Genomic DNA, 18,760 nt, shown 5'->3' on the forward strand with positions numbered 1-18,760 from the left:
ATCAGGACCAGTTTTCCCAGAAGACAAGTGATCTACCAGTACGTGCTGGACTGTGGGTGGAAACCGCAGCACCCAGCAAAAACCCACGCAATGGAGGGAGGAGAACACACAAACTCCACACGAATATTGTAGCACCTCAGGTCCAGAGCTGAACCCCGGGCCCCAGAGCTGCAAGGCAGCAATGCTAACCACTGTGTCACCATGCCGTCTCCTTGGATCACACAGATGAAATTTCAGTCTCACTTCGTCTTTCTTACAGTATGTGCTTATGCAATCCGTTTTGTGTTCTAGAAAATGTACTTTCGACAAGTACAGATACATTAGATACAGTATATATCACATTATACTTTATATAATTACGCACCTCAATTCTTATCCTTGGTCAGTCATACAACTGAGGGAAGCAATGTATTGGCTCTTTTATATACAGTAAGGTTTTTGTTACAATCTATATGGCAGAACAGAAACAGCCATCAAATGAACAAGGGAAGCTGGATTTAGCAACTCAAGCTGCATTTTCTCATTGAGCAGCTGAATAATATTTCTCATGACCTGCCGGCTGACATTATGTTTGCAACTTCGGCTCAGCTGTTTCAGTTGATTCATGCTGGTCTTTGATGCACGTCTGTCCTCTGGTGCTCTAGGCTGTGGTCAGATGACAAAAGGCTGACCACTCATGCTTAGCCCAACAAATGTTTATTTATTATATCTTTTCTAAACATTCTAAATATTTTCCTAACATCTGCTCAAAACACTTTAAGATGAGAAAAGAATTTCACCTTTTGATCTCTCATACAAGTCTTCATTTGAAGTTTTACCTACTGGCGTTATAGTTTTCTAGTTTTCTGTATTACTGCTGACAGACAAAACGTCTGCATGCTGATAACAGGAAAGAAGTTCAATGTCATTAAGACAACACATTAAATGCCCCTTTGTGACCTACCAACCAAAGAGAAACATTAGTTGTAATGCACAGAACAGAGAAATTTAGAAATGACATGCAAAAAGTAGATTTTGGAAACTTCTTTAGAATGTGTGAAAAAGTAATGTGTTCAAATGAAACAGATGTGCACTACAGTACTCAGAAATTCAAGATTCTTAAAGCGGCGAATGAAGTTATTGCTTTGACCCATTTCCACTATGGCAGGACTTGCCTGCTAATGCCAGTGAACACACAGACCTGAAAGAATTCTCACATCTGAGCCGTCAGCCTTTGAAATCTGAGGATTATTTCTCTTCAGAAGGCCTGTCCAAGAAAGGCCAAAGCATGGAGGCAAGGCCCCTTTTCTCTGTCAAACAAGTGCATTACTGTTGACACCAGAGGAAAATCAGCTGATACACTGGTCAAGTGATGAGCTGTAGGTTCAAACCCAGGAATCTTTTCCGTCGTACTAGACCAAAATCAGGCCGGAATACCCAGAGCGGCACAATTTTGCATTGCGTTCCGCACTGCCATTCTCATCTGCATATCTGAGGGCACATTTTCAGCCTTTTCCACTAAAAAAACAAGGCATCGGAACAAACTGCTTGAGCACCACCACAAGCTGCACCATCAGATACAGAAGCCAGGTTCAACTTTCTTGTACGACAACAGCTTTGAATCAGTTTGACTTCCCATGCAGTGGGATGAACGGAATTTGCTCTCTCTTGTAAAATCTTACGCTCTCGGATAATGCTAGCACACATGACCTAGATTTCAAACAGAAAAGCTGTGTTTCTGCGACTGTGGAAAACATTGAATACGCAGCCAAAGGGTGTTATTGGCAGCCTGAAGGCCAGGTCTTTGTGACACACATTTTGCAAACTCATCGATTGAAACAGATGAGGACAGACTCTCCAGTCCAGGTTTTCTGGAAATCATTTCCTTTTACAGTCTAAAATAATTACTTCTTTCTGTGATGACGTCTCCACTGGGTGAAATGACTTAGAAAAACCCATATCCAGATGCTACGTACAACTTTGAAGGGCTTGAGGACATGTAAATATACACTGAAACAGTCAAACTAGCAAAGGAGGCTGGTTTTGAAAACATGATGATGAAGAAGAGCTGGAACTGCACTCTATGCCTCTGGGTAATGACAATCATGCAGAATTAGACAAGACAACTTTTGAAGGAGAAAGCAGGGATGATGATTCTTTCTTCCCAGCCAAAAGGGGTTCACAGTTCTGGTGCTACAGAGTTTATGAACATGATGATGCAATGATGGATCATGTTCAGACACACTGTATGCTCTTGGAGCAACCTGTGAAGCTGATTGTAAAAGATACTTCGCATAGCTACTGTGAAATTTTAAATGCCAAACTTTAAGTAGGCAAGTAAACAATATTAGACTTTTTTTTAGGAAAAAAAACAATGAACCCAAATCTCTCACGGTTGAGCCTCATGCAGGACCTCCCGGCATCGTAAAGACAAGTGTCGTCTGTTTCTATAGACGTGGCGGTTTTGGATGTTATTAACCACAGGCAGCTGATGAGGCTCTAGCAGGATCCTCATCCTCTAGCTCCACCTAAACCTCTCTCGAATCCTTTGCTAATCAAGCCAATTGTGTGCAAATACCAATATGTTAATGTAAATGATTTCTAAAACGCTTTCGAACACTAAAAACGGATTTATGTGAAAATTATCCCTAAACAAATGTTTGAAAGTGTGTGACAGGTTAGGGTTTTAAACAATGTCTCATAAATACGGTTTTCTGTTAAGAATGAGTTAAGAATTTTATTTCCTCAATAAAAAGAAGGGTTGTTCAGAAATGTTAATAAAATTGGTTTTCAGTTAAGTGTTCAGTAGATAAAACTGTTGTAAGGTCCTTAAATTCTGAATACTATAAACACATACACTTATATAGAACCAATTCAAATTACATTTTTTTTAATATGAGGAAATTCCCCATTTTGAGTTACACAGGCTAAGCTGCTCAATTTTACATTTTTCTTATGGGGAAAAATCAGTAGCCTTTCTCTGGTACCTAACCCCAGTGTATATCGAGACACCCTTTACGCACGAACAAGAGCTAAGATATAGAATTACTCCCAGGAATCACGCATAGCTAATAGCCTTAAAAACAGACAAATATCTTTAGAAAAGAGCATACAAAAAAATCTGGAGTCCTTTATGAAACAAGTCTTTATATAAACAGTGATAGTATACTGTGTAAAGGACTTAAGAGTCATTTACGGATTAAGTACATGAAGAATTTATTGATTTTAGCAGCAGAAAATGAAATGGTAGAAATGACAGAACAAATAAAAAATATGCCTCGGGCAGAGCAAATGAAGATTTTTGTTTGACTTTGTTGAACTTTAGCAACGGAAAAGGCAAGAGAAGCAATTCTAGTACCAGCAGTGCTCAAGATGAACAAAGCCCCCACGGGCTGTAACTCAAGGAAACAAGAAACATTATATAAAAGACATCGACACAACTCTTCCAACAGTCGCTTAAGACAGAGGTAGTACGCATAGACTTGATAATTACTAATGAAGTGTCCACACACTATACACATACTCCACAAGAAAAACTGAACCAAGCAATCATTGACAAGTCTGATTTTCATTACCTACTAGGGCAATGGAAACAATTATAAGAACCAAATTAGAGGATCACCTACAGGGAAATCAAAACCTAGGGAACTGTCAGCATAGATTTAGAAAAGGGAGGTTTTCTTAAACCAACTCTTTAGAGTTCTCAGCACAAACAACAACAGCAAGGGACACGCAGGGAGCATCTGCTATGTTGTATTCAGACTTTCAGGGACAAAATTCCGCATATAAATGAGATTTTGCTGAAGGGTCCAGGATTCAGTGATCAAAGCAATCACAAAGTTTACCTTGGTGCCTTAGTGAATAAAGCTCTGGGTAAATGATTAAGTGTCAATCCACAGTCCAGGAACAGTGCATAAAACACAGCCAGGAGGACAAGGGACAGAAAGATGGAAGGTCAGAGCTCCTTGTCTTGATCATCCATAAAGACCAAACTGAAGCTGAACCTTGTGAAGAGAACTGGCGAGTCTGTTTTTCTGTTAGGAACTCTGATTTCCTGTGTAAATAATACTTTGGTTAAAAATGGCTTCTCCTGGTTAGTGGGTGCATTTCTGAACAGGGAGGTGCCCATTGGTTTTTTAGCATCCAGGTTGACAGAGAAAGAGATTTAACAGTAGACCGTAAACCGTTTGGTTTAGAAGGCAGCTTTATCTCTTACGGTACATAAGAGTTTGAATGTTTGGTAGCAATCGGGGTTTTTTCTGGGTGGTCAGGATGTAGGCCTCTTGGTCACCTCCTGTATAATTTTTTAAACAGTGCAACTTGTATGTTGTATGTTTATGCTGTGTGTTGTGTCTTTATTAATAAATTAATACTTGTTTAACCCAGTGTGCCTTAATTATTATTGTTTTCACCACAGTGTCAGATCAAAGAACTCATCTGCCTCTAATTACTCCAACCACTAGGGAGTATTCTTGGCAGAGTATTTACAATTATGATTTATTGTTATTTAATATGAACATTTATTTACTTATTCATCTGCTCGATCATTTTTTATATTTTTCTATTTTTGTAACCTCCCCATTTGTAAAAATATGCTGCAGTTAGTAAACTAGTCAAGTTGGCATATGATAGCAAGTTAGGAGGATTAGCAAACACTGTTGAAGCAGCAAATGAAATTAAAAAAGATTCACATTAACATTTAGGAGAGGGCAAACACCTGGCTGTTATGATAACACTAACACTCCCCACCCCAGGACGAGATAGTTACAAGGTAAGCAAACAGAACAATCAGTCATAAAAAAACATACAAATACAAATTTCAAGTCAAAGGGCAGTAAAGGACTGAACACAATAACAGTAAAGATACAGATGAAGATGAGTCCAAAAGGTCCACACTACGACAAGAACACCACTTACCTTATCATATTTTGCTACTATTTCAGCTCTCTCCTGGGCAAGTTTGACGACAGCATCCTGTTCCGCATCAGAATCTAAAGGAATTCCAGAAAAGGGAGACATTAACTTCACCATTCCTCGCTTCAGCACTCCTTGTCTTTGATCCCACCAAATCCCACAGGGTAAATAAAGTACTGCTGACAGGGTGAGGGACTTCCGCTTTCATAAGGTCACATACTGTAATAATGACTCACGCAGCTCCACTAGCTTCTGTGCAGTGCTGAAAGAAAGCCTGACGCTTTTGCGGTAAATAATCACCTAAAAGCTGAAGAAATTAACTGTTAACCATTAGTTTTGAAATAGAGGAACTAGGCTCTATTCCAGAAAAAGCTGTGAAACTCAAACAACCTAATGTTTTTGTGGTTTTTTTTAAGGGTTATCATAAATGTAATATCTGACTTCCTACTGGAGAAAATATATATACACTGGCACTCAAATGGCTGTCAGTAAAAATAAATATACAGTGAACAAATGTTTTGGGTTTCCTGAGCATTGTTAATTTGCAGAATGGGAATTTATGACCTGAAAGCAATTTTTAAACAGGAAGTGGCATAAAAGCAACAGCATGTGCCAAAAGCAATATACTCTAAAACAACTGTATTGATGTTTAATCTAGAAAATACTGCAAAAATAAGTTGTCCTACAATTGTGTTATCACCTTGTTTAATGCAATTTAGTTTAAAAAATACAGTTCAAATGCACAGGTTTTAGCTTTAGATCGCCCTACCTCTCACATTGCAATCTGGTTTAATGAACAGCCATTACAACAGCTACTGCTGAATTTCTCATTCATTTTATTGTGCCAGTGGTCACACTAGTACCAAAGAAGTGCTATGGCAGCTATGAATAAAAGTAAAAATACATTTTCCATTGTACAGACACCTTTGTACATAACATTTTATTTTTGAAACAGAACTACTGAGGCACATCTTACTTTAGAGTATAGTAGGGCAAAACAAACAAAAAAAACTTTAGAATTTTTAATGAGTGGTGGTGATACGTGCAGCAGGTGTTGAATTCTGAAATTAGTTTATTACAATTACCTAGTTTGATTAATACTTGTATCACCTTACAAAATGAGGTGGCAAATGTTTTGAACAAATTACCATACGTGAAGAAATTCAATATCACCATACTCTGGCTCGATTTAAATATTTTGGAGGGATTAAAACTGAAAACACAAAACTGGATACAGTACACTTTGCCTTATTTTGCTTAGTAATGAAAATGGAAATAACCATACTGTATATTAAAGGGTTTAAATAAAAAAGCAGAAGAATTGAACTGATTATGACTATCTGGTGAAATGTTTCTGACAATGAGTAATCTGTACACAACACAAAAAGTTTATTTCTGCTGTGAAACAGTTTGTATTTGTAATTAGAAGATTAATATGAATGAAACGCACAATATAATCTACACTGTTTTGGTTAACTCCTTGTACACATCAGATCATAGAATAAAAACAGGCTTTGTGATTTACTCAAGGCTTTGAGGAACACATTCAGATTAAGTAAATTCAGAGTGTAAAAGTTTGTATTGGGTCGCATATCGCTTTGGATTGAATATCCACTTATAACTGCATGAGACCTGCGTCCCATTGAGCCCACCAAATTCTTTGGGTAGCCATTTAAGATACTTTTCTGCAGCCGTTTCGAGTTCTTTCCTGTTCTTGCAGTGTTCTGGCACTTCTTGACAAACACAAACTGTTCTGACACCTGTGCCCTGTTCCAGTATGACATATCGCTGACATTTCACAGGCTGCCATCCTTCCGCAATCCCCTTAGGCAGGGGGTAGAGCTACGCACAATCTGGGTGTTTTCACGGAAATCAACATCCCCCGGGATAAGAACCCCAAGCTGCATTACAAGTGTTATTACCCTTGTTATAACCACAGTTTAGACAACAAGTTTAAAGTCACAGCATATTAGCAAGCTATAAACGAAGAAGCATTTAAAATAATCTGGAAAGACTGTAAGGAAATTAAATGGAAATTCCTATTCACGGCCAGTGAACAAGGTGTTGTTTGCGTCCTTAATGTTTTGGGGTAGCTACACAATTTGCCTAAGAACTTTGAAAGCCTGTGAATCAAAAGGATAAAGTTATTACATGTTGATTTGGAAGAAATCAGAATACATGATGATACATGTCTATTCATTTTGTCATTCCACATTTATCAGAATAAAACCTAGTTTACCATATGTCCACTAAGGAAATCTTCATCTGACATCTGGTATCTCACCACTAAGATGTTTCCACAAACCTTGGCCAACACTTGGTTGGCTTGATGAACATCAACAATAAAGCCATTTTCTTGGACCAACTCATACATTTTGCACCAGGAAATACTTCCAGTCCCACTGACAGGGGTTGCTGAACACAACATACAGCGCAGCGCAGGGTTTGATAAGTGTGGTCTGGAATCCAACAGGTCTTCAAGGCCTCATGAAACCTTTCACACTTACACTTAACTGGGCCAGTTTAATCCCCTTTTCCCCAATGGACTGTGAATCTTGAGGACTGGAGATGTGAGAACGTAATAGTGCATTCCTGCAAAAGGTGAATAGCTGATCTGTAATGTATTCCACTCATTCATATGCCTCCTGAATAAAATACTAAACGTACTAAATAGTTTGAAACTAGTTTGCAGACTTTCTTCTCCCTTTCTTGGCCTGTATAAACTCAGGAGGGTTGTGAGATGGCCAAAAATCAAACCAAAAAAAATAAATTTTGTGCTGCCTACACAAAATAACTGAAGTTTTCACATTTTAAAACTGTCACCTTAATTTTTTTTAAAACCCAAATGGAAAAAAAAAAATTGGCATCACAGTCTGTCTGAAGCCAAAAACAAACAAATGCAAAGTGAGAGAAGTGTTAGGAAGCAAACACAGTTGGTGTTATTGAGTGCTTTCAGAGATGCCTGTTTCTATGGAGCTGGAAAACAAAACGCATTTAGGTGAAAAGCACAAAAAAAAATTTTCCCCAACAAGAGCAACTGATGTTGCCCCATTCAGAGTACGAAGACATTAAAATTCCAAATATATTTATAGATTCATTTTGGACCGCCTCTTTTGCTGTACTCAGAGTGAACATATGTCACTGTATTTTTCATCTATGAAACTTTCATTCCAGAATGCCACTGTACAGCTTGCTGATGGCCCCACACAGATGCTTTTCTGTCCACATCCTACAGTCCATTCTGTTGCTTACAAATGAGCTCCTCAAAATGAAAAGCACACTGTTCTCAGCTTCAACGTCCACATTTCTGCACTTAACTTGAAAGGCTCTACAGTCACAGAACACAGCTGTAAGCAATTCGCCCTGTGGCTTTAGGACACGTTTAGCCTACAAATACAATGTATCACTTATGCTCATTGCAGATCTGAAAAACCTTTTCAGAAAGAATTTCTTAAACCGCTAATACCAGTAAGCTGTCATGAATATAAGTGCTGTGCATTACCTTAGGCTAGTGTTTTGCACCTACATAAATTTTATCCAAACACCCTCCTGTTTGGATCAGAAACTGGTTTAGTTTCTTTTACTGCTTATCTTAACATTCAGAAATGAATTCTTTATAAAATATGCTTATGAGAGATATTTCATATTCTGTGAATTGTGGGGTAAAAGTTGCTTTTTTAATTGCATCAAAGTCTACAACTCCGAGCAGACACTAAACTTCCAGGGAATTTTTTTAATGCACTTGAGCTTTCTAAGCACTGGAAACTCTACTTATGGAATTCGGAGTGGCTTGAGCTCCGTGCTTCAAAGGGCCTTGATCATGCATCTCTAACCGCATGGTAATCGGGTCACGAGCTGCCAGGTGTGGCTTTGGGATTAGTCAGCCACGGATCTCTTGGCTCTCGGGGGATGGGAGGGAAAACAACGAATTCCCTGTCACCTGCAGGCTGGCGTGTGCTGAACCTCCTCCGTGCTGCCAGAGATCTCAGAACACTACAAGCAGAACAGCACCTCGACGGCGGGCCAGTTGGAGGAGCCTGTCCACATTTCATTCTCAGCTCGGGGCACAGCAGTCATGACCAAGTTAAAGGCACAGCTTGTGATCCCAAAAAGGCATACAAATGGCTGACCCTGCGCTCTGACCCCAAGCTTCTCCCTCTCTGTCGGAGTGTCTGTGGGTCTCATGGGGAGCAAGCTGGGGTATGCGAAAAGACACATTCCTAATGCAAGAAATTGTATATGGCTAATAAAGTGATCTTATCTTCTAAAATAAAAATACAGTCATTCCATCTTGAAAAAAATACGTATGAAATGAGGGGCAAAGGTTCTTGAATTTTTGTAAGAATGGGGGAAATAGATCTTCAAAAGCTGGTACTGCAGAGGCTGGCTGAACAGCAGCAGAGGGGAAAAAAATGATTTTTGAAAATGATTGTTGGAATGAGGGCAGCACGGTGTTGCGGTAGTTAGCATTGTAGCCCCGTGATTCCCGAGGTGCAATCATGAGAATATAAACGGGAAGTTGTTTGCGTGGTTTTCCTTAGGGTCTTCGGGTTAATTTGCTTCTGGGAACGTAAGCCCTGGTGTGAGTATGTGTATGTGTCCGTGTGTGCCCTAAGATGGACTGGCGTCCCATCCAGGGTGTATCCTGAGTTGCACTCGTTGCTTGCAGGAACAAGATCCGGCTCCCTCACGCTCCTGAACTGGATAAAGTTGTGTCAAAAAAAGGATGGAAGAATGGACTACTGGAAGAGGAATTGTACCGTAACTGCAAAGAAACCTCTCTTAGAAGATTCTAATGCACTCAGAAGGAGGTTTTCCGACATCCTGGGTGGAGGAGTGGCATAGGTTCCCATGTGATTCCACTGTTTCCGACTCGAGATGATCTAAATGCAGCAGTTCAAGATGTTTAATTACTCCAGACACTTCTCCGAGTGCACTGCAGAATCTGACTTACTGGGTCGAGCATGCACTGAAATAGGGTATCCCAATGCTTAAAAATAATCTACAACATTTGTGCCATTCATCAAATTATTAAATATAGATAACATAGATCAGCAAGTTGAAATTACATTTTTAAATTAACATTAATCTTTAATATTTAAACAGTCAGTAACCTGGAAGAAACTAACCTTTACTAAACATAAGAGTATTATGCTTATATATAATGCATACAATATATCTATTTATGCATAAGTTATACTTTAGTTGAATGTTATGCATTTAGAAAGTTAAATTTTCAGTACTTTAGTACAACTAAAGTGTTACCACCATGAACAATAGTCAGATGAAAACTAAAGACTCTCCATACTGAAGTTTACAAATGCAATTTCATTCAGAGATTTTCCACTGTATATAGTGGGCTCGGCCCATTTCTTTGTTTTAATTTGGTCTAAAGATATCCAAAAATAAATCTTTACTTGTGTTGAGTTATTTTGAGATAGCTATTAGTCAACATTTAGAGAAGTGGAACATAAAAAATATTGTACTTAAAAATATCAGTTGATTATGCAATACACAGCTAGCTAAATGCATATATAGTGCATTAAATAATCACTATAAATCAAATTATATATGCATGATACAGTGACGTGCAAAGAAAGCTGTATGTCTCATTGAAAATTAACAGCATTGTTTTCAACAAAAAAACCTATAATATCGAAAATATTTATATTTGTTTCACCTTTCCTTTTCACAAGCTATTTTTCTGTGATGAAAGACTTACTGTGATATGTGATGCATCCAAAACATGAAAGAAAAAAAAATGAAGGGAAAACTAGTTCAGACCAATTTCTGTTTTCATTTGTGAAAACATTTGATCTTTTACTGTCATAATTACCACCTCTACCAACCTCTATTTTTCTATCAAGCAGTTTCCTGAGCAAAAAACATTTTTTTCCAGTGCTGTAACCTGAATTTTTCAAGTGGCAGGCAATTTCATCAGTAATGTGCTTCCACTCAGAGCTTTTACATTGAATCTGTCAGTACTGTTTATTTTTCACTGCCATCTACCTCTTTTTAACTGATGACATCTGTCGCCAGATCAACCCCATACTGTTGCCACTTAGATTTGAATTATTTTTACTTCAAAATTAATTTATCTGGCATGCAATATTTTTTAGAAAAATCAAATGGGACACCTCGTTTATCAGTCTGTTCAGCATCTGATAATACTTCATTATCCACAGAATCTCCAACTTGACCCGTGAAAACATTTTTCCCCCCATGTCATCTTCGAAAAAACAGGTCTGCAACACAACACAAGCAAATAGCTGTGGGTGGTATGACGGTAATAAAGATTTTTGGCAATTATTTTATTTGACAATATCATTAAGGAGGATGCAAACTGGATGGGAAGCACCGTGATCTTTCTGTTAGATCACCAAGCAATACAAAACCTTAGAAAACGCAAGAACTGTCTGATATCTTGTACAGCCATCACAAAACATTGAAGCTCCCGTCAGGCTTAGAAATTGATCATTAAAGTAAAAAACATTGTTGTTATTAAAGTCATGGACTGCTACAGAAAAGTCTCATTAGATGAACCAAAGTATAAAACCCGCTGAAAGAACATTAAAGCAGTTGCAAATGAAAGGAGGCCATTTGGCCGATTCAGCCTGTTTGGCAGTCAGTAGCTGAGTGATCCACGGATCTCAGCCAGACGTGTCTTGAAGAAAGCCAGGGTACCAGTGTCAATGACGTGGCTGTGCAGCTGGTCCTGTACTCCCACAGCCGTTTGTGTAAATAAGTTCCTCCTGTTCTTGGTTTTAAATGCACAGCCACAGATTGTACTTTTTTTGTTTGTTTGTTTCCACTGGGTTGAATTTGTCAGTGCCTGTGAGGATGCTGAATACTTCGTTCGTGTCTGCTTCTAGTCTTCTCTGTTCAAGGCTAAGAGGTTTTAGTTCCTGTTGCCTGTCAGAGTGGGAAAGTCTGCTGAAAGCCGAATTTAAGAAGGAAGGGGATTTAGTGTTTTGTGGTAAAACTTAAAAAAGGATTGTCAAAAAGTTGAGGTGATGTTCATTTTCCATTTTCTGACAACCCACTTTCAGAAGCGTTAACAGAACACGAGTATACTGAAAGAGCTCATTACCACGTCAAACATTAATCAGAGCATTTTAAGAGATAAGCCAGGGGTTCCCAATGGGTCTGAAGGACAACAAAAAATGGCCTCTTGATCATTAGGTTCGGTATCAGCCCTGCACCGATTTCTACATTTAAGAATTCAGGTGTGTTGTTCAAAATTAACTAAGTGAACCTCTGTAGAAGGATAAAAACAGGCATTGCTGTCTGTTCATCATGAATTGATCACCTGGTAAGAGCTAGTTAAACCTAAGGGAGCAAGCAAGTTGAGGTGAGACTAAATTAAGTTCTGTTTGCTGTCCGAACTGCTGCAATAGGCTCTAGGTTGTGTATTTATGAAGCCGGGGACTGAATGCAAATGTAGTGCAGAAGTCTAAACAGGCAGGCATATCAATTAAAGACATGAAGTAGGAGTTGGAACAAAAACAGCAGAAACAGTGGTCCATCAGGATCAGGGTTGGAAACAACTGAGATAAGCCACAAAGAAATGATCAATCAAGAAGATGAAGGGAAACTATTCTTTTCAATTCAAAAGGAAGAGGTCAATGTTTGGAGGGTTTGGCATAAGTAGATGTGCCATTTTTTAAACAACAGTACATGCTGAGAAAACAACCCTTGAATGACTTCCATGGCATATTTTGTTTTTATCAGAACCTGAATAACATTCCTGTAGGGAGTTTCTATAGAATGAGTACCAACAAATCAAAACAGAACTGTAAAAAAAAAAGTTGGAATTCCCCTGGCAAATGAGCAGACAGTTTTTTAGATGTCTGGCATCTACTACATTCTTAAGGGAGCCCACTCCACCTCCTCCACAGCCTCCTTAGACAGCTGTGTCAGGGTTCCCAACAGGCCTGCATGGTTGCCATGGTGGCTAGGAGGATCAAGCTATCCCACCATACTTTGCTGGTGGGCTACTGACCAGCCCACATGACAAATGTGTGAGGTTGGACTCTATTCTGAAATACAGGACAAGCCTGATCTTCCACAACAACTGTAACAAAGCACGATGTACACTTAACTTATTTTTATGTTACAATGAGGCTAAAACATAAAATGACCAGAAAAAAGGAAATATAAAGGAAGGAACAACAACAAAATAGCAATACAACACACTATCTCAAAAATAACTCTCATACGCAGGCTACTACCTTATTCATTATTCAGAGAAATACAAAATAAGTTAACATACAACTAACATCCCATAGGCCTTGTTATTTCATGCATTATATTTTAAAAGGAATACAAATTCTTATAATGACACACAAGGCATTTAGATAGTTCTGCTTCTAATTTCCGGTATGTACCCAAGGGTGCAAAGAGATCTCAATTAACATCACCATTGTTCCCTTCCCTGCCTCTGCATACTTCATGCATGATTGTGCTGCTTCCAGACTGCAGGTCTCATTTAGAGCAGAGCACCAGCTATATTACTGTTATCCATAGCTATTTACTTCTCTATTGCTCTGCATCATTAACACGGCACCCTTCATCAAACAATACAGATTTTTGGAAAACTCCAACAAAGTACATCCTAGGACCCATAACAAAATAAAGATTGATACCATGAAGGAATCTAAATTTAGCTTTTAAAGAACAAAGACCAAGCAGGTACTTTTAAAGTAAACAGACCCCAGTTTTAGACATATTTCCTTGTTTATCCAACTAATCCACTGATATGTGGAATTAATCCAAGGAAGGGCAGCCAGAGACACTCCAGGGCTGAAGGGAATTTCCTACACTGACAAGCTGAAGGCACTGCACCTTTTTAGTCTTGGACAGAGAAGACTGTGAGGGAACCTGATACAAATATTAAAAACACTCGCATTGGCATTGACAAAGCCAACCCAGGGCATTTCTTCAGAGTGAACAGTGAAACACGCACCAGCTGAAACTATGTGGGAGCTCATTTAAAATCGAGAACATGAGGAACTTTTTTTTTTAACCAACGGTTTGCAACAGGCTGCCCAGTCATGTTGCTGAATTCAGTACTCTGGCTTCTTTCAAGAATCAGCTGGATACCATCCATGAAATCCCTGGGTCAATTAACTACTAACAGGGCTTGGTGGGCTGAATGGCCTGTAACCTCTCTAATGCTTTCAGGTGAGGCTTATGCTGAGGAAAGCCAGAGCTCTTTGGGAAGGCTGCTGTACAATGTCCACTGCTGCAGGTTGTGCATCACAACATGGAAATAAGCAATTAAAGCACAGCAGTGATAAACAGTATTGTGAAAGAATAAAATCACACTGAATTAACTTCCACTTTCGCTAACTTCCACACATATTCACAGCCAGCTACAAGTGCTGACATAGGGAGCAGCACAGCCATATGCAGTAAAAGCTCTGCTTACCTTTCTTTGAGCTTTCCAGGCGCTCCTCGAAGCTTTTCTGAACTTTAGTCCGCATTGGTGATGAGTGCCGCTAGCCCATTCCAAACTGAAAACTACCTCATGCAAATATAGCTCTCGCCAGCAGCACCTCCGAGATTTTTTACGCTAAAGCTGTTTCATATCCCAGCGTAGAGTGCTCAGCCAGAGTGCCAGCATTCCCTACCGCATCGCCGTGATGCAGAAGCGACAAACAAGAAGTTTGAAAAAGTTGTACAAAGAAGATGCTTGTTTACAGAAAGCAGGCGTAGAGCGTAGTCACAGCCCAATCCTACACTCTGCATTCCAGACCGAAAATAAACAAGAGAGTCTGTTGAAACAACTCCAAAAGATCTGCAATGGTGATGCTTCAGTAGCTCTGTCCTGACGAGAGAGCTGGTTGAAAACTGTAATTGCTTTCATTTCATGCCTTTATCGTCACAGGAAATGGCTTAAGTGGTTCAAGAAAGAACTTCATTTTATTGTATCTATACTTTTTTTTGCTTTTGTAAATGTCCATTTTTTAAAAAAGGGTGATATTTGTTTTAACTTTGAACAACCAATATCAGAACGTCTTCCTGCTAAGTTGAAACCTTTTTTGGATATTCCAATAAAGTATTTAAATTTAGGGAAGGCGACTAGCCTAGATGTCCCTTTCACCTCTAATCACAGTTTAAACATGCACTTTTAATGACCCTCATATAAAAGATTACTTTAATTAAAGCAATAATAAAAGATCAATTTTCTACAGCTTCATGGTTTACATTTCCTAGGAATCTAGAATCTGCATCTCTTGAGTTTCTAATAAGGAGGAACTCCCCAATTATCCAGACTGCAGCCACTTATTAAGTTCCTTATGGTTCCTTCATACAAAATCCTAACAGAACACTGTGGGTTGTTATGAAATCGCACACAAGCTGAATATTTAAGAAGCCCACACAAACTTTTTTTTCTGTGCAGTAAATTCAGGTTTTATTGTCCAGAGAGCTGATGAGCTACTAATGCACGAGCTAAATGTGTAGGTGATAACTGATATTGAAATTTGAAAAGCACCCCCCCGCCCCTTATCTGAGACTTAATAAAAATATAATCAGCATCAAAAACAATAGCATTAAACTGTAATAACAAGCCTTATGAATTCCATCTGTAAACCTAGAAATTTGTGCCTACAATAAGGCCATAAAAACAGATGTAAAAAACCTTAAACCTCAAGCAAAAATGAACTGTGTTTTCAGATTGTTCCCAGCACAACACAACAAAATTATATTTTTATATAGTAATAATAATAATTGCTTACACTTATATAGCGCTTTTCTGGACACTCCACTCAAAGCGCTTTACAGGTAATGGGGACTCCCCTCCACCACCACCAATGTGCAGCATCCACCTGGATGATGCGACGGCAGCCATAGTGTGCCAGAACACTCACCACACATCAGCTATCAGTGGAGAGGAGAGCAGAGTAATGAAGCCAATTCATAGATGGGGATTATTAGGAGGCCATGATTGGTAAGGGCCACTGGGAAATTTGGCCAGGACATCGGGGTTACACCCCTACTCTTTTCAAGAAACACCCTGGGATTTTTAATGACCACAGAGAGTCAGGACCTCGGTTTTACGTCTCATCCGAAGGACGGCGCCTGTTTACAGTATAGTGTCCCCGTCACTATACTGGGGCATTAGGACTCACATGGACCGCAGGGTGAGCGCCCCCTGCTGGCCCCACTAACACCTCTTCCAGCAGCAACCTTAGTTTTTCCCAGGAGGAAAAACTGACCAGGCTCACACCTGCTTAGCTTCAGTGGGTTGCCAGTTGTGAGTTGCAGGGTGATATGGCTGCTGGCCATATAGTGCCTTTAAAAGTGGCTTCTCAAAGCGCTTTACAGAACGACAACAAAAAAACACTGAGAGGAGAAAGTTGATGGGGCGGGGGGGGGGGGGGGGGGGGGATACAATAGTAAGGCCAAGGAACATACAGAACCAGTCTAAAAAAGGTTTTCACTCTAGATTTGTAAGAGCTCAGGGAAGGTGACTCTCTGATATCTTAGGAGGAATAGTTTTCTAGAGCTTCAGGCCCCGTCACCCACAGAGTGAAGACGAGCTTGGGGGACAGACAAGATATACAATGAGACTGTGTAGAATATATTGCACCTTTAATAGCTGATTATGGGCGGCATGGTGGTGCAGTGGTTAGCATTGCTGCCTCGCACCGTTTGGGCCCTGGGTTTGATTCCTGGGGTGTAAACCGCGTGGATTTTATAATTGGCCATGGCTTGAGTGCGTGTCTGTGTCTGCCCTGTGATAGACCGGTGTCCCTTCCAGGGTATATCCTGCCTTGAGCCTATTGTTTGCCGACTGACCCCTGACCCTGTATTGGTTAAGCGGTTAGAAAATGGAAGGATGGATGAAAGAATTTCTTGGTAGCAGTTAATTAACAGGCTGGTTGTAGTAACATTCTTGAATTGAGCATAAGTTGGGTAGCCTTGTCATAACCCATGAAAAGATTTTGTGTGTGCAGGGCATGGAAATTTTAAAGATACCAGTGCTGTATGGATATTTTAGAGGAATAAATGCAGTACTTGTCACCAAAAAAAAAAAACAGATTGCATGCAAGTGCTGTGAAGAAAAGGAAGGTAAATGGCATTTCAGAAAGGGAGATGGCTGTCACAGCCCGTTCTAGGTGACAACAGGAAAATCAGCCAAAGAATGAGAAAAGCTGAAAATGAATTTATTTTTAAAATGAATTTCCTTGCTCCTCTCGCGCATTGCAAACTGCTGCAGGAATGGTTTCAAATTGAATACAGGAAGCACAGAAAATATTCTGCAATGTGAAACCTTTGTCACTGACTGTGAATACAAACCTCTGAAGCTCTGTCACGCATTTTGGCTCTGGTACAGACTCCTCAGAGTCAATCTCTAGGTCTTATAGTATTAGGCATTCATGTAACAAAAAGCAAAAATTTAGAAAATAAGTCGCAAATGTGAATTCATAATATAACCAAAATGGAAACAGGAAAAAAACACCAAAATTAAACTGCATATAATATTCCATGTAAAAAAAAAAAGTCAATGTCTCACGGTATTTTATAAACAAGACCATGCACATCAGAGAAGCATATGGGCCTTAGGCTTCAAATCGCACCCTTAACAGTATGTGTATATTTATGCATTATACATATATGTATAATAATTGAGACTTGAAAATACAATAAATGCTTACAGCTTACTTAACTGTTCTGTTTGTAACTAAGAGAAGTGAATAGGTGCAATGAAAAAAAGGGCAGAAGTTAATGTTTTCAGAAAGAAACCAAAACTGCACAAGAACAACATCACTGCCAATCCATGCTTTAGGTAAAAAGCCCCCAGCATCACAGCTGGGGTTGTAGAAATTCAACAACAACCTGACAGAAAAAAAAGGAATAGTAGAAGGTTCTGGTGTGCAGAACCCTGGTCTCCCCATCTGTCACAGTGATCCAAAATAATATAAAAGACTACCTAGACCGCACTGTCTCTGACTGCAACAGGAAATCTTCAAGTTGCTCCTCACTTTGAACGCTGACACACTCTCTCTCAAAGGTATGGGTATACAAGAACACTTAAGACAAATTACCAGAATTTCAGACAATCTGACACTTGCAGGGGACCTACACTATAAGAACGTCATGCCTGTTAGGATATTATCATGGAATGGAAGAAGAAAGTGACATGATTTAGTGAGATAACACTGTATATTTTTCGGAATGTGCACTTCAATTATAGCCTTTGGGCAGAAGATTCATTCTGATGGTGGCTGTGCCTTTCTTACCATGACACACAGAATACAGGGGTGGACCTGCCAAGCTCCACAGAAACCGCTGTAAAAGTGGTAAGAAATTCAAACCACAATAACAAGACAGTTCTTATAAACAACACCATGCCGTTGGGATGTTTTTAAGAGCAAGAAGGAGTCACTATGAATCAGGGAAAATGGATGATAAGCGATGACAACTTAACTATATTTGAATCACTGCTTTAAGATAAATCTATTATCATTCTCATCAGCTTTTATAATTATTAGTAATTACTATTTTTATACTTCTCTGAATCTACATCCTCAATAATCATAAACTACTTTAAACATAGCAGGTGACCCTCTGCTCCTTCATCCAAAACTGAAGTTCGGTACTCGCGTAGATGATGTGCGGACAGCCATTACACACCAGCAGCCCTGCTAGACTGCAGGCCAGATGAGAAAGTGACTGCTTTATCTACTGAATTACAAGAGAACTCCAGCTAGGCTAGATGTTGCAAGCACAGAGCAGAATTTAGCCAACACAACAGGGTTAACACCCCCGTTTTCACTTACAGTTCCCTGAAACTTTTAATAACCAAGCAGGATTTCAGTTTAATATCTCATCCAAAGGGTGGCAGCTTCTACACCAC

At 39.3% G+C, this 18,760-nt stretch overlaps 1 protein-coding gene across 2 annotated transcripts in view; it reads right to left on the reverse strand.

Annotated features, from left to right (window-relative positions):
* The window catches only part of usp6nl (USP6 N-terminal like), an 87,986-nt gene that overhangs the window by 37,186 nt on the left and 32,040 nt on the right, over nucleotides 1-18,760 (reverse strand). For both annotated transcript variants that reach the window (XM_088923895.1, XM_088923894.1), the window contains one exon: nucleotides 4,897-4,970. In XM_088923895.1, coding sequence (XP_088780021.1) covers nucleotides 4,897-4,970 — 74 coding nt within the window. The remainder of the gene's footprint in view (nucleotides 1-4,896; nucleotides 4,971-18,760) is intronic.

This window comes from Atractosteus spatula, chromosome 8 (assembly GCF_055471065.1).
Source record: "Atractosteus spatula isolate fAtrSpa1 chromosome 8, fAtrSpa1.hap1, whole genome shotgun sequence".
Classification (NCBI taxonomy): domain Eukaryota; kingdom Metazoa; phylum Chordata; class Actinopteri; order Semionotiformes; family Lepisosteidae; genus Atractosteus; species Atractosteus spatula.